Source organism: Oryzias latipes, chromosome 22, assembly GCF_053564925.1.
Source record: "Oryzias latipes strain Hd-rR chromosome 22, Olatipes_Hd-rR_3.1".
Lineage (NCBI taxonomy): Eukaryota > Metazoa > Chordata > Actinopteri > Beloniformes > Adrianichthyidae > Oryzias > Oryzias latipes.
Genome location: NC_136258.1, coordinates 16,468,821 through 16,491,744, shown reverse-complemented (window position 1 = coordinate 16,491,744; position 22,924 = coordinate 16,468,821). Strand labels below are relative to the sequence as shown.

The following is a 22,924-nucleotide window of genomic DNA, read 5'->3' as shown; positions in this document are numbered from 1 at the left end:
AGCATTTACTCTATGGCTAGCCTCAAATGATTTTTTTAGATGAACAAAAATATAATGTAATTTAATTGAAATACATCCCCAAAAAAATTGTTGAACATATCTTTACCTCCCAAACTTTAAAGGTTAGAAAGGTTATGAAAATGCTCCAAATATAAAAGAAAGACGTTGTGTAAATCGTTTCTTGTTGTGTAAATATTTCTTTAGCTTCCGAAACATGTTTTGGCTTTATTTGTTCAACAATTTACTATTTTCTTTTCTTTTTTCATATTAGAGAATTAAAACAGGTCCTCCATAGTTTAGTGGTATTGACAAAAAAAGACTGATTTTGATTCCTATCAGGTAAGTGGAAATGCAGGTAAGCTTTAAGGCATTCTCATACAAAGGCAAAAGAAATTGTATTGTTTGGAATGTTAAGCCTCAGACCCAGTCAGACCATTAGATTTGCTCTTTGTCATTCACCCAAGAGGATTGTTGCCAGGGTAAAATTCTCTTTTCTCCTTATAGTGTCTTCCCAATTAACTCTGCATCTGTTCTCTGGTAGTGCTATACTTTCCTCCATTTTACTTGATCTTGGCAGTTGGATGTTTTGAAGGTTTTGTTGACTATTGAAGGGATTATGGAGCTGCATTACACTGTATCTCTCATACCTGCATTTTTCTTTCTGTCTGTCAATGCTTGTTCCTCATATTTTTATTTAAAACTATTTTTAGCTCAAAAGCATAACTGGAATTTTGGTCAAATAAGTCAAGTTAGAGTGTTTTCTTTTTCATTTTGTGCTTTTCTTCTTCATAATTTATTCCCAAAACACACCTTGGAAAGCAATAACAAGGCACAAAAGTCAAGCATAAATCATTATGACAGCTGCTCAGGAGCCATGTGTATCAACAGGACTCTTACATTACTGTTCGCTGCTGCTTTTTCTTGTAATGTTTGCTATTAATGCTGAGACTAACAACCTCCAGGCGCAAACAGCACGCACAAAAGTCAGAACAAAACATGTCTTACAGCATTTAAATGCAATCTTCAAGTTAGTCTGGGTGTGCAAAACCACCGTCTAGAACAACAACCAGATAAAAAACACAAAGCCACTTCATTGGATGTTTGCAGGATATGAATTTCTGCACCCACACACCGCTTTGTGAGCGTGCGCAGTTTTATTATGTCGAAGTCAGAAGCTGGGAGAGACCGACTGATATGTCTTTGTGGGTACTCAGTCTTAATTTAGCTTCGGACGCTATCTCTTCACAGTTTGAACCCATGGGCATTTTTGATATGAACCTTAAGCTGCGCGCTTGTTCAGATCCAAAAAGGCAATCAGCTGAGCAAGAAGAAGCAGTGTTTCTCTTTGCAGATATCCTCCACAGCACAACACTGCTGCGCTTTCATAAAGGTTAATTAAAATTTCCTCCGGCCACATTTTGTTCATCACCTCTGGACACTTCCGCAAAATCCCTTTTTCACGCACCATCAGAGTTTACTTTGCTCCTCCATAAGAACCCTTTGGCCACTATTAGAACCTAACAAACTCTTTAACAATCAGTCTAATTAATGGAGTTGAGAATGGCTGTTTTATTGCTGTATCCTACAGAAGTTTTTGGGATTGTTCTACTTTATGTTTGGAAGTAAAGTATTGTGTTCTTGGTATGTTTTCTACATCCTACTACTGCTATCAGGGGAGGATAATGGCTTGTTCCTCATCTCTGACTAATTAGTTTCAGGCTGTTCATTAGACTTAGCAGATTTAGCAACCTTATGGGTATCTCAGTGGCCTGTTTCCCCCAAGTACACTAATGTCTGCATGATAAATCATCTCTGTCTGGGTGCTATAATTAGACAGATTGTTCAAGTGTTGTATGTCTGGACAGCAGTCCCAGATTGTACTGTCAAACTTACACATGACACGTATCACAATGTACAAGCCTCATACTGTTTTTTTTTTGTTTATTCATAGATTGTAGCAACATCTGTACATCAACTTGTCATAAAAAGCTTTTCAATCAGTCTTGACGGTGAAAGGGCAGCCATTGCGAGGGCCCCTCGGTTAAACACGTGTTCTTTTTATCAGTGTCTCTCTCTGTCAGCCAATATAATGGAAAATTATTCTGCGCTAGTTTGCATGAAGTCTGGTAGAAAAGGAAAGGTACTACCCAGCAGTCAGGTGTCACATTCAAATAAAAGCAAATTAGCTGTCACCGAAGCTTAGCTCGGGTGCTGCTACACTGCCTCAGAGAGCTGGTTTTATTTATTTCTTTTCATTTTATTTTTTTCACTGGGTCTCTGTTTGCTGCCAAGCCAACACATGGCAACAAGTCACGATGGCTGCAAAAAATAAATAAATAAAGAAACCCAACCTAATTTAAGTGAAATGGCTCCCAGCACCCCAGGGGAGAGTTACAACTAATCTGAAGCGATTCATGGCACTGGTGGCATTGCACAATTAATCAGCTGCTCTATGCCGTATGTCAGGAAAGACATGTGTGGGATTAAACTCTTGTTTTTGAATTTAGCTTCTGGAGCAGCAAGCGGTTCGTGTACTGTAGAGTGGTGGTAATTAAGGTAAACCCATGAGACAATGTAGAATGGCAAAGCATCCAGAAATCAGGGTGAAACACATTCTGCCTCTGAGGACATTCACACACGTCTGTACAGCTACACTCAGCTGACTTCCAATAATCTTGTGCAGGTTCGTCCTATCCCACCAGTTGATCCTAACCATGCTTGTGTGATGTTGGTATCAGCAACTAGTTGACATATATGCAGATAAGTAAATTCAATACGCGATACTCCATACACCCATGATGACCGTGAACCAATCAGCGCGTCCACAACAGACTTCAACATGTCAACACTATTGTGGCAACCCATCATTTTCCCCGTGCACGATAAACACATACCTCCCTAAATCGCTGGCTTTTTCACACCACCAGATGCTCACCTATGGCGCTGAAATTCGCTTATAGTTACTGGTGTTATGATGAGTTCTGCCTGCCCCAGAGGGAGTACATTTAAAGCAAAAGCTAATGGTTTGTAAGGGGAAATCATACTTCAAAACATTTAGCAAATGGCAAAACCCACAACGAAATTTAACCATTTGATTGATCAAATTACTGGACACCAAAACATAGGTACAAAACCAAAAAAACCTCAAGTTCATTGCGTTTAACAGTCTGTTTTTCTTTTATAAGCTAACTTGAATTAAAGTAAATGCTGATCCTTAAACAGCTTAAATAAGCTAATAATGTAGCATATATGTGACCAGAAACACACATGAACCCACATAAACATATTTATGAGAGCATATTATCAAACAACCACCTAAACATTTCAAAATTCACCATAAACTGAAAACAAATTCTGTGACACTGTCCGAAATCCTCCAGTAGGGCTTTGGTGACCTACAGTGGTCACACTGAGTACTACAACAACTATTTATATACAGACTACACATTGTTTATTATAGCATTGAGGTGACAAGACTTAGAAACATACTCTACACGTGAGTATATTTTCACTGTGTATACTTTGCAGTTTGAGTAATTTAAACACAATAAAAACAAATGCATTTGGACTACTTCACAGCACGATTTGGCTACGGCTCAGCCAAAGAATATTAGAAAGACACAGCTATGATAAAAAAATAAACAATAGCAACACAAAGTGTATTACAAAGGTAACACATACACACACAAGCATAAATAGGACAGTAGTACCACCTCTCTGTACACAATGCTCTGTTCTTTCATACTTCATGAAGACTGTGTAGTGTTTGAGACATTTTTGTTTACAATTTGATAGAAAAGAAACATATACAAAGCATCAACAGTGCATGCAGTCCAGTTTTTACAGTGCAGTAACAATGAATGGACTGTAGTCATGGCCAGTAAAAATTCACTTTTAGATACTTTCTAAGAAATGTTTGCACCTATAAATCTCCACCAAACACAAATATGCTTGTTAACTCATCATCAATCAATAAATAATGTTTGATTATTATTGTTTATAAAAATTGCTCAACATTAGTTTTAATATTTATTTTCTCATTATTAACATTTGTTTTAACGTCCATTAAATAAACAATTCACCATATAAGGGACTGTGGTTTACTTCTTTTTAAAGGCCAACTCCGATAGAAATGGTGTTTTTATCATGTTATTAAGGCATTTTTCTGATGATGGAGGACATATATGAAGAAAATTAAGCTCAAAATAGCATTTCTGAGATTTATTCAAATTGCTGTGAATAAGGAGCAGACGAAAAAACTGCAGTTTAAAAAAGATTGTAGCAGTGACGTATGCCACGAGCTCCCTTCTCCGCTCCATTCTGATGAATCCACTTATAGAAGACTAGATCCGTGTACGTCTTTGTTTTCCGCGTCTGAGTCGGTATCTGACACGAAACTGTACGGCTGGATAGCTCCAATATTGATTGTCATTTTTTTTTTCCTGCTTGGGTAATGTTAGTTTGGGGTTGTCAGGGGCTGTAAGCTAGCCGGAGAGCATGTAAACCAGGGGTGCCCAAATTCAGGCCTTGAGGGCCTGTGTCCTACATGTTTACCAACCAACCTGCCATTGACGCTCCTCATTTTTTCAGATAAGGTAAGATTTCTGGAAAACCAGCAGGAGGCCAGCCCTCGAGACATGGATTTGGACAGCCACACTGTAAACTGATGTGATGTGAAAAGAGGGTGGGGTTGCAACTGTCCCGCCCACAACTCAGAGGTGAATTCCTAATAACCTATTGCTGCTCCGCCTAAACTGTGTCCTAGAAAAACGACACAAGTTTTTGTTTTTTTAGGCAAAAAGCGGCATAATCATAACAAAAAGAACACAGAGAACACTTTTTAAATTGTTTAAAAGACGATAGAGTGGGTCTTTAAAGAACGTTTAGAGGTTTTATGGTGTATTTCTGCAGTGCCACCTTTGTACTGTTTTTGTTTTGATGGAATGTAAGAATACTTTTCCTCTAAATTCAATTCAAACTGCACTGCGGGGTAGCTGCTTTCAGAAACATCCACCTCAGCTTCAGAAACTCCCATAAGTTGCAGTGTGGTGAAACGCTGACCAATCTGCTTTAACCTACTGCGTAGTATTGGAGCTAAAGCACCACAACCGCCTAGTGCATTTTCTTCACTTTACCTTTCATGGTGCCAAATTGCCTTAGGCTCCTTCCTCTAATAAAAAGAAAACTTTTATTATCTAAGACAAATAGTATGATTCATTGGGAAAGCCAAGTGAGGGCAGCACCGGTCTCCTTGCAATAAGATTCTAAGACGAGTCCTCCACCACTAAAGGATGGAGAGCGTGATTTTTCAAAAGTGTCTTCAGTAACTCCATCTCTCTTTCTGCCTCCCTCAGTTTTCTGCGTAGTGTTTCATTGTCTTTTTTGAGACTCTGATTTTCCTGAGAAAAAACAAAAAATGAACACAATATGATTTATACAATAAATATGAATGCATATGTTGCAGGAACCTATGTACTCACCAATTCAAGGGATTCATGTGTGCCTTTGCTCTCATCTCCTGATTTGCAGTTCTTTGCCAAAACAGATGCTTTGTTTTCCCATTTGGCGCAGTATCGTGTTTTCCTCTGCAGCACTGAGTTGGGGGACAGAGGAAGGGTATGTGGTACGGCGGTCAAAATTGAAGGCTGAGGGTTGCTGCTTTCAGCCGTAGGAGAGGACAACGGCGGAACTGCCAGAGAAGACTGAAGCTGGGTCGCCTCCACAGCTTCCACAGTAGGACAGGAGAGCTGTGAGCCCTCAGTCTGGGTGTAGCTATGGACCCTCACAGGCCTCTTGCGGGGTGCAAACTGAGAGCTGTGGCTGTAGTCTTTGCTGTCGTCTGGGGGGTAGGGGAAAGGGCATTCCTCTGAGCCTGAAGAAACAAATCTTATGATATTGCTTTTTGACATTCCAGTTGTCTTAAAGTGGAAAAAAATAGAAAATCCAAAAGACTGCCTCTTAGGTGTTCTGAATTAATGTAAAAGCTACGATAAACACTATTATAAATCGGTCTATATTAAGCAAAACTAAAAGTACCTCTGCTCTGAAATAGATTTCGTATATTAGACGGGCAGTTTACATATCAGAGAAACTAATCCTGATTATCCTGACAGCAGACATGGGATAGTAATGGAGGTTTCTATTAAGTGCTGAGAGCTGAATCTTGTGGCTTTCAACTTTCTCAGCAGAGATAACAGGAAATGTGACTGCCCAAACTCAGTATCACACTGGTGGATTTCAGAACCTCAGGTAAGAGTGCTACATGTGGGCGAGGCTCATAGACTGTAAAAACAATGGACGAATCGAGGTGTGACATCACCCATAGAAAATGCCTTACCTCGGCTCTCGCGAAATGCCGTTGCTTCCTGATACGGGCGCTGCCATTTTGAAACCAGTCGACAGTGATGGGTCAGAGTCGCTCAGAGTCAATGAATTTATGGCAATGGCAACAGTAGTTGCCATAGATACGATGACTCAAAGTGACTCTGACCTATCGCTGTCGACTGGTTTCAACATGATGGCGCCCGTATCAGGAAGCACTGGTACTCCCTATTTGGGAACACAAAAAGGGAGGGGTTGAGCTGTCCATTGTCTTTACAGTCAATGATGTGGCTGCATATGTGTGTTGAATTACGCTAACCCACCCTCTGAGTTGCCCGTAGCAACGGGTGTAGTGCTCAACGGTGGACTGTCGGTGGTGTTGGACACTTTGATGTTTTTCTTGCACTCAAACGCCACCTGGTCTTTGCAGAGTTTGTGGCAGTTCATGCCGCAGTCTGTGCAAGCCAAAGAAAGCAAAACATGTCACAGCAGGAACTTCAACAAGCAGTTTTTTTTTTTCTCTTTCCCGCGCCCCTTTGAACTGCAAATGCAGCTCTCCGACCTGTGCAAGCCTCCAGTCAAGCAAACAAATGCTTAGATGTTGTGAAGGACGGGGGAGGGAGAGAAAAAAAAGTGCGGTTCTTGGTACATACTATTTTTTTTTTTTCTCCCCTGTTCTGCAAGGCTCAGTTCGCAACATGCTCTCTGAAAAACCACACTTCACCTCACCTGCTCCCCACAAGACACTGTCTGCATCATTGTTTCTGTCAAAGACTCGCATGCCAAAATTACATGGGTGAAAATATAATGATTACCCTTGCATCTGTAGCCTTGCTTGATAACACCCCATAACTGTTAAGGGAAAAAAACAGGTTTGTTTGTTTTTAAAAGTAAAGGAGCAGAAATGTGCTTTTTGTGAGGTTTTTACTTACAAACCCGGAGCAGTTGTCACAGAAAGTGGGTTTCATGTAAGTGGCCTCTTGGAAGTTGTGCACGAAGCCAAGGCCAAGTTTAGAGCAGATGACACTAGCCCTCATAAAGTAAGCAGTGATCTCCTCTCTGCTCACCATGCCTTCCCTGAAAAGTCACAGAAGACACACTGTAACCAAGCAGAAGGAAGTGGGCTTTCGGATCTCCATGTCTACCACTTCATCTAGTGTAAGGTGCATGGTAACGTGCTAGTATTTAAAGCTGTTGTTATGGTCTGCTTCCGTAGCTTTTGTGTATTTCCTGTTCTAAAGCTTGTGACTACAAATACCACACTTGCTTCCTCTCAAGTCTCAACTGATCCGAAAGGGCGCGTGTGACCTCAAATACCTACTTCTCTTTGTCCATGACACAAAAGGAAAAAGGAAAGCTGGCAGCAATCTTCTCAAAGTCGTCATGAGAAATGAAGCCGTTCTCATCGTGGTCGTAGTTCTTAAACACAGACTGGAAAAGACAAGGAAAAAAACACCATTGTTACTCAACTATTAGAGAACAATAACGGCGAGGGCAGACTGCCAAAATGGCTGCATGCAGAATAGTTTAAACTGATGATTGCCATTACATAACGCCATTACTGACTGGCCATGCAGCGGCAACACTTGAGAAAGGAAGCACTTACATCAACCATTCTCTGCACATGTTTGCTGATGGTTCGAGGGTCAGGTTTAGGAGCCACTCCAGATGCCCAGTCAACACAAACTGGAGGTTTGGAGGGGGTGGATGGCTGAAGCACAAACATATAATGTCATTAAAATAAATATTTATGAAAAAACAGTTCCTGTGGTGGAAAATTAGGACATTTATTATTATTTTTTAAATTAACCCTGTAAAGCCCACTACACCAAAGAATTGACCGAAAATTCAATTTCTTTTAAAAAATTAACATGTTTTATAAAAACCCTTTGGTGAAATCCACAAAATAAACTTAGTCTAGCAAATGGTGTGTTAAAGGGCTATTTAATGCAAAATCAACTTTTTTGAGCTTTTGAGTTTATTATAATTAGGGATGAAAGTAGATTTTTCTTTATGCCGGTACTATAACAAGTTACATAAACATTATTTTTTTTTAATAGCTGTAAATGCAAATTACGGTTGTGACGATTATACAGTGAATTGATTCATCCAACCGAATTGCTCTGTCTGATTCAAGTTGGCAACTGAATCAAATTGAACTATACCAATATAAAATCGTTTCAGAATTAAAAATAAATAATAATAATCGATCTTGTAAAACACCATTTGGATTGAGACACTGTAGGTTTATTCTACTTTACACATATTGTGACAGCAAAAACTGATCAGTCCATCATTAAAGTCCAATGTGTGGAAACACTTTGAATTTAGCAAATACATGTGACCTTACAGTGTGGTTCTAATAATGTTCCTTTTGGATTATTTTGATGTGGAAAACCAGCAGTGGGCTGAACTTTAGGAAACTAAAATGTGAATGGATTTGCCATGAATTCTTGTTTACCTATTTGTTTTAATTTATACTTGATAATCTTGCAAGAAATATGAGGAATCTGGACGCCATCTGAGTCTGAGTTGTTTTGGCTAAAGATGCACTGGATAGATTTTAAGTCATTGAATCGGATCGTTTACAATAAACCAATATCGACTATCACTTGTTAGTAAATAGAAAATGTATGAATTTATGAATCAGATCAGCGACCACAAATTATGATATGAATCAAAACCTTGTTAAAAAATTGTTACAACACTAATATGCTGGTAGATAAATGCATTTGAGAATAAATCTTGACTGTACGGTAAATAAAAATGTAGATGGGCTTTGTGAAAAAAATTTTGCATAGATGATTGTACAACTTGACAAATGCAAAAAATGCACCTCCTTTCTCATTTTCTTCTTGTCCATTACTAATTTCGGCTTGTACATCTTCATCCTTAACAATCTTCCCTGCATTTTTCTTCTTTCAATTACTTTTTCAAGTATCAATTAATTTTTTTGCTGCATCTTTCACTTCTACCATTGCATTAGGTTTTATCTTAAAACTATCAATGACAACAGTGTTCAGAAAAAATGTGAAAACTGTTAAAAAAAAAAGGTTAAAAACAAACCAACCGCCAACTTGACTGTGAATGAATTGAGTGACCCCGCTCAACAAATCAAACATGTATGCCATGTATATATATGTATATGATGTTGTAAAGATAAAACGTTCAAAGTAAAGAATAAAAACAAAAATAGTACAATTCAGCTTTTAACTACTTGTAAATCAAATTTTAGCATTATCTTTTTAGAACAAATTTGAAGAGATAAAACACTGTAACCACAACAAAAAAATAAAAAAACGAATTAACTACCGTACAACAAAAAAGACCTTTATTCACAGTAAAGGTTGATGTTAAGAAACCATATGTCTCAGCTTTGAGGAGCTGACGTGGTTTCATCTGTCGGTATTGATCTGCTTTGCTGTGGAGAAGATTCTCTCAGGTTTTTTTGAGGAGATGGTTCTATATGAAAAAATGAAAAGCTTAGTGCAAAAGCTTGAAAGTTTTAGTTGAGTTAAAATGACCGCTTTGTGTTTTTTGTTGTGTCCTTGCAGGCGAGGGAATATAAAGCTGTGTCCGTGTTTGTAACACTCACAGGTGCCTTACAGTTCTTAGGCTCCCGTGCATAAGACAGCTCGTAAATCTCATCCTCAGAGTAGTAAAGGTCCAAGGACAGCTGTAAAAGAAAACAACATCAGCACAGTGGAGCCACACAGACAATACACTGAGCTCTTTTCATCCAAAGATTTCACCTTGATGCGTGTTTTGGCCAAAAACTCAGGCTACGGGGCCACAATTATCTTTCATGGGCATTTTATCTTTCCATTATGATTAAAACATTGTACAATAACAGCACAGCAAACAAATCTGGTCTCATTCGCATTCAGTTTATCACCCCCACACTCATAAATCACAGACTCTCATCCCTCCCACACAAGACAATCCACTTGCTGAAATCCGCTCATTTTCATCCATGTACAGTCATGTGAAAAAAGTGCGTTTTTATGAGGAGGTTTAACCTGTGAAAAAACAGTGGAAATGCACCTGGGGCTGAACAAGACCTAAATAATTGATGCTACTGCAGTAAGATGGGCAGCTGAATGACATATTGCAGCATGTCATTCTTACTTAACAGAAGCTAACCCAAAGCAGGAGTTTGACTATGTAAATACATGCTATCATGCAATACTTTACAGAGCCACATTGAACTTAGATGCTGCTACATTTGTGAACATTTAGAAAATTCAAATATTTTGATCCTAACTGCCCAACAGGAAAATGGAATCTTTCCGTTTTTAGCCAATCTATATATTTACTTTTAGCATTACTTGGCTACAATAAAGGTGTTGACTAATCTCTGATTAAAAAATATTTGGACCAAAACCTGCAAAGAATTCTATTGTCATCTCAGGTCTTCTCTTCCACAGAAACATATACGTATTTTGCCATCTTTGTGTTTAATGGGTGAAACTATGTTGCAAGGTGCGGTTATGAATTGCAGCTAAGTGTCTCCATGCTTGTTCTTGTGTATAAAGGAAGTCTTGTGGCCAGATGTAACTTTGAAGACCAAAGCTGTTCTGACTTTTTTGTTTTTTGCTTTTGAAGAGGTCTTCTCCTGTCAACACTTTCAAACTAAATATGTCTGTTCAGTCTTTTACTGTTGTGAAGTTTGAAACAAGTTAATCTGGATCAACGCCGACAAGTATCTCCTTTCAAACATTTGAAACATTGGGGCAAAATTTTGACTTACCGTCAGAAGATGAACCAGGTCCTTGTTTGCGTCTAATCTTGGTGGGATCTGCTGGAGCTGGATGAGCTCATTGATGTGGTTGTAGAGGACTTGGAGTTTATGGATATTCACCTTGTTGTCTTCCACATAGTCTGACATGGCCTCATTGACGGTAATCAGATCTTTCAGGTGGACACCAAGGATGGGGATTTTAAAACCCGAACACCTGCTGTAAGCGTGTCTATAGTTGTCATAGTTCCTGCAGGAGGACAGCAGGTCTGTCATCTCGTTCAGGACCTGGGAATAAATTAAAGTATCTGTGATTAAAAATAAATAAATACATAGCTTTTGAAATTGGTTAAAAAATATAAAGACCCACTTCAATGAAAATGATGTTTTTGGTGTTTTTAACATGTTCTTGTGGTATTTTTCTCACGATGGACATTTGTAAATTAATTTAAGCTTACAATAGCGTTTGCATTTCTGAGTATTTCTTTATTGATATTGTGGTGAATCAGGAGTAGATAAGAAAAAGGAGTTGAAAAAAAGTCTGTAGCTGTGACATAGGTGCTACAATATGCACACGTGCTCTGCTCCGCTCCATTGTGATGCATCCACTCGCAGAAAATGTTACGGCTGGATAGTTCCAATAATGCTAAATTGGGGGGTGTAAGTGGTGGTAAACTGGCGGGAGACCATGAAAACAGAAGATGTCGTGAAGCCGGGGGCAGGCTTACTAAGAGGTATATTTCTAATAAACTACTACAACTATGCCTACTCTATGTCCTAGAAAACGATGCAACTTTTTTATTTTGGCTAAAAACGGCATAATCATAATTAAAAGAACACTGGACTGCTTTTACAATTGATCAAAATATGTTTGGAGTAGGACTTTAACACAGATAAAGTTAGTACTAAATTAACAAATTATTGTGTTTTTTTTTTTTTTTTTTTACAGGAAATATGTTTAAAAGTTCCTTATACTAGACATCTAAGCAGATTGTCCTGTAAGATTGTGTCTCTTTAAGGCACAACTTCCACTGGTAACTAACTCTAAATAATCAAAAAATGGTAGAGTGCCAATAAAACAAGGATTGATGTGGGTTGACTGTTTCCTGTTTGTTTTTTTTAAAACGAGGCCCTCCTGTGATTACTGACAGAGACTTTCAAACTGACTAAAATGCTTTTTTATTCTAATTTACCCTCCATAGGTTTAAAGAAAGTCTATTTGTTTGCACTATATTAGAACCAAATCTCCAACATTTTCGAAAATTATCAGGAAAAGATCTCTTTCTTGTGTAAAGGTTTTTTGTCTAGGATGTAGCAACAAAATAAAGGAAAAACTCGCGTCAATGTGGTGTTGAGGCTTGTTCACTTGATTTTATCAACGGACAACTGAACAGTGTAAGAAAGAGGAAGAATAGCAACGTGAGTTCCTTTAAGTCGTTACCTTGGTGACCTCGCTGGGTACATGTGAAGTGGTGTCTTTCAGTCTGGAAATTGAGCTATGGCATAGTCCCCCCACCACTGCCATTAGTGTATTGTAGTTGTGCATTTGGTGAAGACTCTGATCACACAGACGGAGAACAAGCAAATGGTTTTGTAATTAAACAGATTTACAGGTACACTTATATAACTCATAAAAGGAATGTTATTTAACATAATACTGTCTTTTTCTTATGCTGCACTATAAAGAACCTCACTGCACTATAAAGGACCTCACTTTTTTCTGAGGATATTGTTTTTCTCTATTTTCCAGTCTCCAAATCATGCTGTCACTGAGACCTCATGGAGTGAAATCTGTTTCTACACCCGAAGGTTTTTGAGGTTGACAGCAGTGAGCAGTAGCAATGTGATGCGTTAGTGTTACAGTGCAAAAGTGCAAAAGTCCATCAGAGCGCGAGTCTGCCTAACAGTTCCCCAAAGTCAGGGTATCAGTTCTCAGCATTCAACACCCAAATTCACACTGAACGTTATATCAAGTCATCTCTGCCTTTTCTATGGTGTTTAAGTGGAATTTATTCAACTGCTGCATAAGCTTGAAGTTTTTTAATGCATCAAACACTTAGTTAAATAAAAATCTGCAGCCGAGCCCTTTTAAAATCATCATTTCACAGTGGATTTTTCATGGTGAATCTTTATGCCGCATTAGGGATTAGTGCTTTACAACTGTAATCTAAACATGTGAACAATGGAGCAATGTATATGCAAAAGGAAATGTTAGGCTATTAAAAGAAACTACAAGAGCAGATGGGGGGGTTGTGTTAACCACTACCTGTGCAACGTGGAGAAACTTTGTGAAGACCTCAGCTCTCAGCTGAGCAGTCGGCCGGCTCAGCACCATCAGCTGAACCCACTGGGACATCCCATTACACAGAGCGATGGAACGCTCCAGAACAGGAATGTCCTTCATGCAGCAGCTCTGCATGTAATTCTGAAAGTCTAGAAACTGTCGAAGCAGAGAGAGACATGAGCCCAAACAGCAGCGCGGAAACAACGAGGCATTTCCCACAAAGTGGGTTTAAAGAATTATGTGAGAGCAGAAGATAACCCACATACGATGCTTCTCTTTCATTGAGAGCGAAAGCGTGCACTTACTGATATTCTGCAGAAGGATTTAAACTCCAAGTAGGTGAGGTGGTCAGCTAACTCAGAGGGCTCCAGGTGATCAAAAAGCAGAGAAACCTTCCTCTTTTTACTGTAGTTAGCTTTGATCTTCTGGCTGGCCTTCCATGACCAGTCCCGCTCATTTCTACAACAACCAACAATAGAAACCTTGAAAGAAAAGCTCAAGGCATGGAGTTTACTTACACAATCTCATATATGTGGCCTGGTATTTCTGAAAATATTGAAAATTCTTATCAATCAAAGCTTGTCCCCACACTGTACATGTGCAGAAGTTTCTGTCTGACATTATGGTAGAGCTATGATTTGTGCAGGTAGGGCTTTGGTAAGCTTGAAACAAATAAGCTATTTAACCAAAGGATATCTGAATAACTAAAATGAGAGGTGCCTCCAGTCAAAATCTCTGCACCAACGTTAAAGAAAAATCCATCCTTGAACTCTATTGTTGCGACAAACTGACAGATTCTTGTCGGCTTCGTGTCTCAGATGGACAGCTGGTCAGAGATTAACACTTACATCCATTTGGTCTCTAGGAGAGAGCAAAGATGCTCCTGTCCTTGCTCTCTGATCAGATCTCGAAATTCATCCAGCTTGTCAGACAAGCTGTGGTGCAATCGGAACATTCCCCAGAATTCCTGAATCCAATGCCTGGTGGTCAGAAACGACAACCATAAGAGCAATGTAGAAACAAATGTTATTTACTGGATTTGTCTCACTAACCTTATAAAGTAGCATATCCTCTGACACTGTGTTGGCTGCTCATTGTCCACTGCTGTCTTAAATGTAATTAATAGTAAAGGAAACGGACCAAATGTCAACAGTAATGTTGTTGTTTTTACTGACAGTAGGGATGAAAAGTGCTTTTCACACTTGGGGCTTGCTTATCCTGACATCAAATCAATGAAAAATAATTAGGCAGTGGTTTAATTAAAGTTTCTTTTCTGTAAATGCCTCATTACTGGAATCTATAGCGTCTGAACCAAAAAAGGCAAACAAAAGTGACATTTGGTCATGTGGGAGGCAGCAGCTGCACAGAGCAAAGCTCAGAGCATCACTCAGTGAATCATTTTTGGGATATGACAGATAATTGAATAACAAAACGTACAAAGAAAGCATCATTAAAAATTAAGGACCAATTATTAAATGTCAGGTTTTTTTTCATATTTTGGTGGCAGGTCTCAAAAGATGCTTTATTTCAGAGATTTTCTGCCCACAATATTTTCCTTTTGACGGTCATGCTTCTCTCTGTTGTGCAGAAGGAAGCTGTTGTGCAGAAGGAAGCTGAATTTATATAAGCCTACAGTAAAAAGCACTTCTTTATCAGACAAAGGAGCTTTTATAAAGACTTGACAGTATGGCTCTCATTTGTCAGAAATCAAATTGAAGTGATGCACATAGAAAAAAACCTAATTGCGTCAAGGGAGTTGAAGAACCACCCACGCAATCCCAAGGCTAAAATGTGGCAAAGACTGGTAATCGTCCCTGATTTTTTTCTTTTTTTTTTATTGTTGTTGTTTTTATCCGAACCCTCAGACTAAACTCAACATACCCTTTTGGGTCTTCAGCTTCAAGAAGAAGGTTAAAAATAGCAGAGGTTGCATTTAGCAGAGTGTGCAAGAGAGCCTCGTAGGTATAAATGATTAAAAATGACTTCTATGAGGAAGAAAAAGGATTCAATTAACACTTGAAGACTCAAGCCCCCTTAATCGGACAATGAACCTTTTGGGGCTTAGTATAGCCAGTACTAAATGTAAACCTAAATAGAAGTATATATTTAAAAACGTGTTTATGTTGGGTTGCTTTGGAATGAAAACTGTTCAAAGAGAGTGGATTTAGGTGTAAGCATGAACTGCAGAGTGCCCATCACATTTCACTCTGACAGCAAACAGGAGCACAGTGAGCTAAGAACAGGCTTTACTGTGCGTTGCTGCTGACAACCAAAGGAAAGCGATGCACGGCCGGAGATTTGATCCCATGCTGCTCAGAAAACCCTGAGAATCCTGCTAGAAGATGTAGGAGTTGATGAAGGATATAGACAGACGAGCTTGTCCAGAAGGTCACTGGAGGACATGAGGAGACGGTGCATGGTCAAAGTGACGTTCAGCAGGTGGCTGCTCCCCCGCAGATCACCATCTGTGTCTGCAAAAGTAGAAGGATTGAATTTACCCATAATGCTTGAAAAATGGAGCAGAAATACTGAAGTTAAGTCAGTAAAAGCAGATTTTGAACGTCTAGAACGTCTAGATTTGCCAATGATATGAAATACCCATTAGGGATAACTGTTAGACATAAGTGTTTGCATATTGAGTCATGAAAATGACTTCTATGAGCCTGAATTTGCCACTACATTTATGGTTTTAAGCAGCCTTGATAAATGGGAAACATTTGTTTTAGCTGTGTTTTTTCCAACAAAACCTTTTCGATAAATAGTCTTTTTTTACATAATCCATCTTTAAATAAATAATTCACAATTAAATCACATAGGAGATCAAGTCACACAACATTTGTTGCTATTAAGAAAGAAAATACTCCTTATTTACTGCTATGTGTCATAGAGTTTGAATTCATGTCTGATAAAACTGAATTCAATATTTTTTAAATAAAGTTATTTTGATTAGTTGTTAATTGTTTAAACATTTTTGACTCTATAGTATTGATGTCTCTGTCCTTATTTTTGAGACATGCATTTAAGGCAAGTCTTCTTTCTCTTTCGGCTTTTTCCCATCTTTCGAGGACGAGTCGCATGGTTAACTTGGCAATGTTTTACGCCGGATGCACTTACTGACGCAACCCTCTCAATCCATCCGGGCTTGGGACCGGCACAGAAGCAGAGAAAGAAATGCATTTAAGGCAAGTAATATTCTAATAATCAAAAACATATATTTTAATTAAGAGTATAACTAAAATACTATTTTACCAGTTATGGCAGATTTATAAAAGACTGTATTGTAGTTTAGGCTAAAAAAAAAAGGAAAATATGAGGACTTTAGAGAGTTTCTTTCAGGTTTTATCCTTGTGTTTTGTCACAGTATGCTGTTATATAATGTGTCATAGTGCAAATGAGTGCATACATAGATCTAGTGTCCATATGCGTGCCATCAGTATGCATATTTTCATCTTTGGAAAACGCAACTAACAAGGAAATTGTGTTATCTCCAACAACGGCGCAAGGTATTTGATTAAATGGAAAGCAGGTGTTGAGGTTAACTGGTTAAAACAACCCGCTTTTACCCAAACTATCCGCACGACCTGTGGAAGATTTACCTTTTCCTCTGATTGTGTGGAACCCTTGTACTTCTTTGCCTCACTAGCATTTTCTTTTTGCTTCCTCTTCCCTGGCGTGTTTGTAACTTCCCCTCTTTGTGACGAGGCCACCTTTCCTTATTGTTTTAATTTCACAGCCGACCTCTTGAGATGCACTTGGAGAACTTGTCATGTTAGGATAATCTACATGAGAAAAAGTATGTTTCTAACTGCCATAAAGCAGTTAGAAAGCTTTTGCAAAACTCCCCACTGGTAAAGGGACAGTGGTTGTTGTATTTGAAGGTAGCATCATTCTTTGTGAAAACGAGCAGGGAAACTCTGAGATAGCATTCAAAACAGGTTTAAAATAATATTTTACCTTCCAAAATAAAAAACCTAAACTGGACATCCGGTTAGAAAAAAGGTGAATAAAAGCTTATCTAATGTCCTGATATCATCAAGGACATTGGGCGTCTGAGGACCCACTTTTTAAAGCACATCACCTTGAAAATCCCTCGGATGCCATGGCAACACATCGTTTTATCTTTGTTATCAGTAAGCAAGTTGCCACTCGTGCTTCAGCTGACTAATCCTGCCCATCATATTGTACATCGGGTGTGTTTTTGTTTATAACGTGCAGCCACTTCCACGAAAAACCAGTCAACATAAGTGACCTCATCTGTCAGGCACAAAGTAAAAAGATAAGGTAAAAATTTGGGAAGACTGTTCTTTATGCCTTAAGGACTTTTATCCACATGAACCTTTGCTTTGGTGAACCTTTGCATGAATTTTTGCTTTAGTGTGATGTATTTAAGTCCCTACATTAGCCTAAAAACAACTGGAGTTTGGCGCAGAAATCCAACAGGAAGTCAAGACTCTCTTTCAGGTAAACAGTTGCCTCATCCCTCTTTTTACAACATTCCAACCACTAACACCCCTCCCTGTGCAGGCTTAATTGCAGGAAGAAATCCCCTCCGGACTGTCTGTGATAGCCTGGAACATTGGGAAAGATGCCGCTCAGCACACGGGATAGTGATAAACACAGCATGAGGATGATGACTATGCCTGGCCTACTTTTAAGGTTATCTTAAATATTCATCAGCCCACTTCCAAAACCTGAGCGTCACTTTTCCTTGTTTTGAAAGTGTCTATCAGTCGGGATGAGGCTTTTGTTTTGCTCCATGTCAGACTGGATGATGGATGTCTCTTTGAATGTGGGGTAAAACCTTCCACACTAACAAGGGCTTGTTGGGTTTTTATGAATCCTCCATCTGCCACAGTGAAGCCCAAAGAGAGCCACAAAGAGCTAAAACAGACAGACAGCTGAGGAAAAATCAATGAACAGTAGCAGCAGATTATTTTACAAAAAAAAAAACTGTTGAAAGTGGTAATGAAGAGCAAAACACACCAACTTTGATATTTATATCGCGACATAAGGCATATACAGCATCATTCAAAGGAGAAGAAGAGTTTTTTTCTTTTTTTTACTTTTAAAGTGAAGATTATTCTTAAATATTGACCTGGACTTGAGTAAAATAAGAAATATAAACACACAATGTCTTCCAAAACTAAGTTGATCCTTTGACAAAATAATATTTTTATCAGATGCTTAAAGACTTTTCTAACTGATAAGAAAGATTCTCGGTTGGAGGTCTCTGTTAGCCAATGCGATGTGATATTTCCTGCACGCCCGCACAGTTTGAGCTTGATGAATTTTGGCATTGTCGTGTTGGAACATCCCAGTTCCATCAACAGGGGGGGGGGGTATAACAGGAAAACTCATTCATTCAGTCTAATGAGCCAGTCAGCTGACCAGACTTGTTGCCACCTGAAACATTAAATCATAGCAGTACTTTTCCACTGGAGACCCTTTGATTTGTTGAATTCTGAAGGTGACCTATTTCAATTAAAGACCCAAGCAGATAAAAATAGTGTTTTTTCTTGTTCTTGTGTCATTTTCTCATTATGGAGGACAGATAAATAAAATTAAGCTCATAAATTGTATTTCTTAGTATTTCTTTATTCAAATTGAGGTGAATTCAAAAAAATAGATATGCTTCTATTTGTGATGCAGGAAATACTCTGGGTTGGCCACAAGCTCCCTGGTGTGCTCTATTCTGATACATGCACTTGCAGACAAACATGCAAGTGTATCTTTGTCCACAAAGACATGTATGTCTTTGTTTCCCTTGTCTGAGCTGGCATCTGGTTTAAAACTATATGGCTGGACAGCTCTAGTATTGCTCCCCATTTTTGCTGCACTGGTAATGGGAGGTTAGGGTTGTAAGGGGCTGTAAGCTAGCAGGAGAGCATGTAAACAGATAGATGATGGGAAGGGGCCAGCCTTACTCTGCGCCAACAGTCTTGTCCACAACTCAGAGGTGAATTTCTAATGAACTAATGCTACTCTGCAGAAACAATGTACTGAAAAAACGACAGGTTTTTTATGTTGCTGAAAATAACCATAATCATAATTAAAAGACTACTGGGAACTCTTAGAATATATCAAAAGAGGATCCGAGTGAGACTTTAAGTAATAAAATTAGTTATTAGAAAACGTCTTTATATTAGTTCAGTATGTGATTTGAGGCGTTCTGCGCTATCCAGAGAGAGCGCTGATGTCAGCCATTGATCGGCGCTGCGCAACCTTCTATATTTCAAAGGCTCGAGAAGCATCTGAGGACCGCCTGACCTTTCAACCAGGCCGAGCTGGAAGCCGCCAACAGGTTATCTTTCACACAGCTCTTACGTGGACGCTCGCTGCCCTACGTTCCGTGGGGGGTCACTTGTGATGTGAGCAGGCAGGAACAGAAGTCATTTTATCAGGAGAAACTGGTCAAGGAACACTGCACTGCCTAAGAGATAGCATCTTAAGCACACATGTAGACATGTCACAGTTTGCATAAAAAAATATACTGAAAAATATTTTTGCACTCAGTCTCCTGAATGGCACCCTGCTTTGTAGAGTCCCTTTCATTTTCCCCTGATTAATGTTCGCTTCCTTCATGCATCGGGTATGAGAGGAAGCCCGTCATTACAGCCTGCTTTTTACCTCTCTGTGGATTAATGTAGTTATGAGATGTCATTTTATGTGCAGCCTTTTGTAACACTTCTCCACTGCTCTTGCTGCATTTGCGTAACCAGGCAACGGCAGTTTGAAAGCTGTCTCTTTAGAGACCCAATCATCAAAACTCTGACAGCACTCCAGACAACTTGATAGAGCCAATGATCTTTGTTTGACTGATCCAGATAAAGCTTCCACCATCATTCACGCAATTTAAAAAACATTTCTCTTGAAATAAACTGCTGTGTAGCATGAACTGAAACAACATTTTAATGATTTTAAAGTTAGTTTAAAAAAAACTAGTCTGCCAAGCATTAATGAATGATAAACTGAACAAAGCCACTTCCAAAAGTGGTTTAGAAAATCCTTTGAGAACCATATGACTCCATTAGGAAGCCTGTAGAAACTTGTTTCACCAAACAGTCATGAAAAAGTGGAAGACAAGCGCCTCAGCCTGCAGTGATCTCACCGAAACTCAACCCTAGCTCCACAACGGTGCACACTTCACTGCTGCAACATGATGTGTTGACAGTAAAAACACAATCAAGCAAAAGGGCAAGAAGGACTTACCGAAGCACTGCAGGCAGGCCTGGATAAGCTCCTCCCAGGTTGCCCCCTTGGCCAGGTGTCCCAAAGACATCCCTGATTTACCTGGGGGGGTTTGGACGGGACTGAATTTGTGGAATCTATGATTACGTCCCGGAGGAGAAACTTTGGACTTGCCAGAGGTGCACCCAGTCACCCTCCTTGAGAAACACAGAAAGAGGCAGAATAACTATAGAGGATAAAGTGTGTTGTTGTGCCGTCCTGTGTTTGCTTTAAGTGTGACTACAAAAATCCATTATTATGATCAGTTGAGGAGACAAACACTATCATGAGCCACTAAAGAAAAGACACAACATTATAATGAGCACCTCAGGCTTTGACAAGCATCAGATGTTGCCACTTATTGTTTTCGTTTCCTTCCTTTAAGGAGGAAATACCATGAAACTGCGGAAATCCACTATAAATTGGTGAGAAAACCGGTAAGCAAGAAATGAGTTTCCACTTTGTTTCTTATCGGGTTGGAGGGAAACATTCCAAGTTGTCTGTGCGTAAAACATTCGCGTGCGTAAAAATAATTGCGTGCGTAAATGTATGTTACGGCTTTGGCACAAATTCAGACAACTTTGTGTGTTTATCCGGATCGAGATCAGTAGGACAACACTTTTACTTTTATTTAAATCTATCTAAATATGTATTTCTTTGGTTAGGATGGAGTTTTAGTATCACTATCAAAGACGCTGGAATTAACTCCGCAAAAAGTATGAACAAGATAGATTCAACGACTTACACATCGTCTTTCCCCTTTTCTTCCGTCGCTACACATTCGCTCTGGTTCTCTTTAGACTGGCATCCCATGGCGAGATACTGGGCGACGAGCGGCTGAACTAAGCTGTCCATCTGCGTTCTCCTCGATGAGAGCATTTCATCGCTCTGCTCCCTTCAGTGTGCCTCTCACTGCATTGTGCTGACTCCTCAATGAAAATTACACAATTAAGATTCACCCAGCCTGTCAGCGAGTGGGCGGCTGCGCTGCTGTCGGGCCTGTCACTCACTCGCTCCGAGGCTGCCCTTTACTGGCCACTTTCATTTGCGTCACGAATCGAGCCTTTTTATAGGCAACTTCTCAACTTGGATGGAGGAGTCATACAGAGGTTGGTGAGGAGACTCCAGAAAGTGGGAACACTCTGTGTTAGACTTCTGTAATAACACATCAGAACCCATGTAGACTTTTTTTAAATACATTTTTACCCATTAAAACATGATTTGACCTTTAAAAATGCTCCGTATGACGCATCAGAGTTGCAGACAGATACAACAGCACACACCTAACACAGGTTTGGGACTCAAATACCTGGCAGATCAATTGATTTTATCCGAACCCAGCAGGGTTCTGAGATCTGCAGGAAGAACCAAGCAGAGTAAGGCTGTGCTCAGAGGAAACCAGCTTTTCTCCTTTCCTCAACAAGATGTGCTTATTTGATGCCATTTTTAGATAAAACTGTTCTTTTAATATTTCATTTCTTTGATTTTAACTTTTTTCATTTATAGCTTATTTGATAGGTATGTAAAACATTTCAAATTGCCTCCTTGAGAACCTGTAAAAAATCTAATATATTGTAATTGTATCCTAAAACAGACTAATCTGAGTTATATTGGTTACATTTTGGGATTACCATGATTCTACGGCTAAAAATTTTAATAAAACCATAAGAGTATCACTATATCTTTCTGAAACTAAACATACTTTTTTGGGGGTAGTAAACACAATATCTCTTAGGTTAAAAGATTAAATCCCCACATCTCTCATTGATCTTTTTGACTGGTTACTTATCTGGCTGAAAAAGCACATGACCACTACTGGAGCTTTCCCAACAAATACAATAGTTTGTCTTTTTATGTTTTTACAGAATTTTAAATAGATAACAAATAGATTTTTAAATGCTACAATATACTTTTACAGTTTTTTTTAAACTTTATCTAGAAAAAAGCAAAACCCCTTTGTGGTTTATATGAATGTTCTTCTATCTACCCTTGAGGTTAGAGTTCCACCCATGCAATGGGGTCTTTGATATGAATGTATTTTGGAAATTCTGAGTAATGAGATTCCTCTTTTCTCTTTGCTGAAACTTATTTGTTCAGTCTGCAGAGCAGGAAAGGGTGGATCTTCCTTTAAAGATAAAAAGGTTCTGTATACCACGATAATTGTGCCATAGGTGGTCCATTGAAGATGTTTCCTGCAGCCCTCCAGCTGCTTTAACAAGCCCTGATGAATGTTAAAAAATGCATTTCTCTTCCTGTTTAAGGATTCATGTGGACATTTTGGAAGTGAGTGCTTAAAAGGTCACTGGACAATTTGTTTAAATGGAAATCAATTCCCACCACGAGAAACTAAGACT

At 39.0% G+C, this 22,924-nt stretch overlaps 2 protein-coding genes across 3 annotated transcripts in view; one reads left to right on the top strand and one right to left on the bottom strand.

Moving 5' to 3' along the window:
- exd1 (exonuclease 3'-5' domain containing 1) overlaps nucleotides 1-22,924 on the top strand; it is a 59,010-nt gene that overhangs the window by 27,019 nt on the left and 9,067 nt on the right. Inside the window, exons 2-3 of one of the 2 annotated variants that reach the window (XM_078941073.1) lie at nucleotides 17,719-17,804; nucleotides 20,956-21,007. The gene's annotated coding sequence lies outside the window, so the exon portion shown is untranslated. Of the gene's footprint in view, nucleotides 1-17,718; nucleotides 17,805-20,955; nucleotides 21,008-22,924 lie in introns of those variants that run through there. The other variant, XM_078941075.1, reaches the window with a different exon arrangement.
- Nucleotides 1,925-21,609, bottom strand: LOC101169327 (RAS guanyl-releasing protein 1). The gene is made up of 17 exons (XM_004082588.5): nucleotides 21,316-21,609; nucleotides 20,553-20,728; nucleotides 15,709-15,814; nucleotides 14,396-14,458; nucleotides 14,192-14,323; nucleotides 13,649-13,802; nucleotides 13,326-13,499; nucleotides 12,501-12,617; nucleotides 11,072-11,347; nucleotides 9,917-9,997; nucleotides 7,928-8,032; nucleotides 7,643-7,752; nucleotides 7,254-7,398; nucleotides 7,137-7,173; nucleotides 6,645-6,776; nucleotides 5,481-5,872; nucleotides 1,925-5,399 (listed from the first exon to the last, which is right to left on the bottom strand). The coding sequence occupies exons 1-17, from the start codon at nucleotides 21,447-21,449 to the stop codon at nucleotides 5,265-5,267; spliced, it is 2,469 nt and encodes an 822-aa protein (XP_004082636.1). The 5' UTR covers nucleotides 21,450-21,609; the 3' UTR covers nucleotides 1,925-5,264.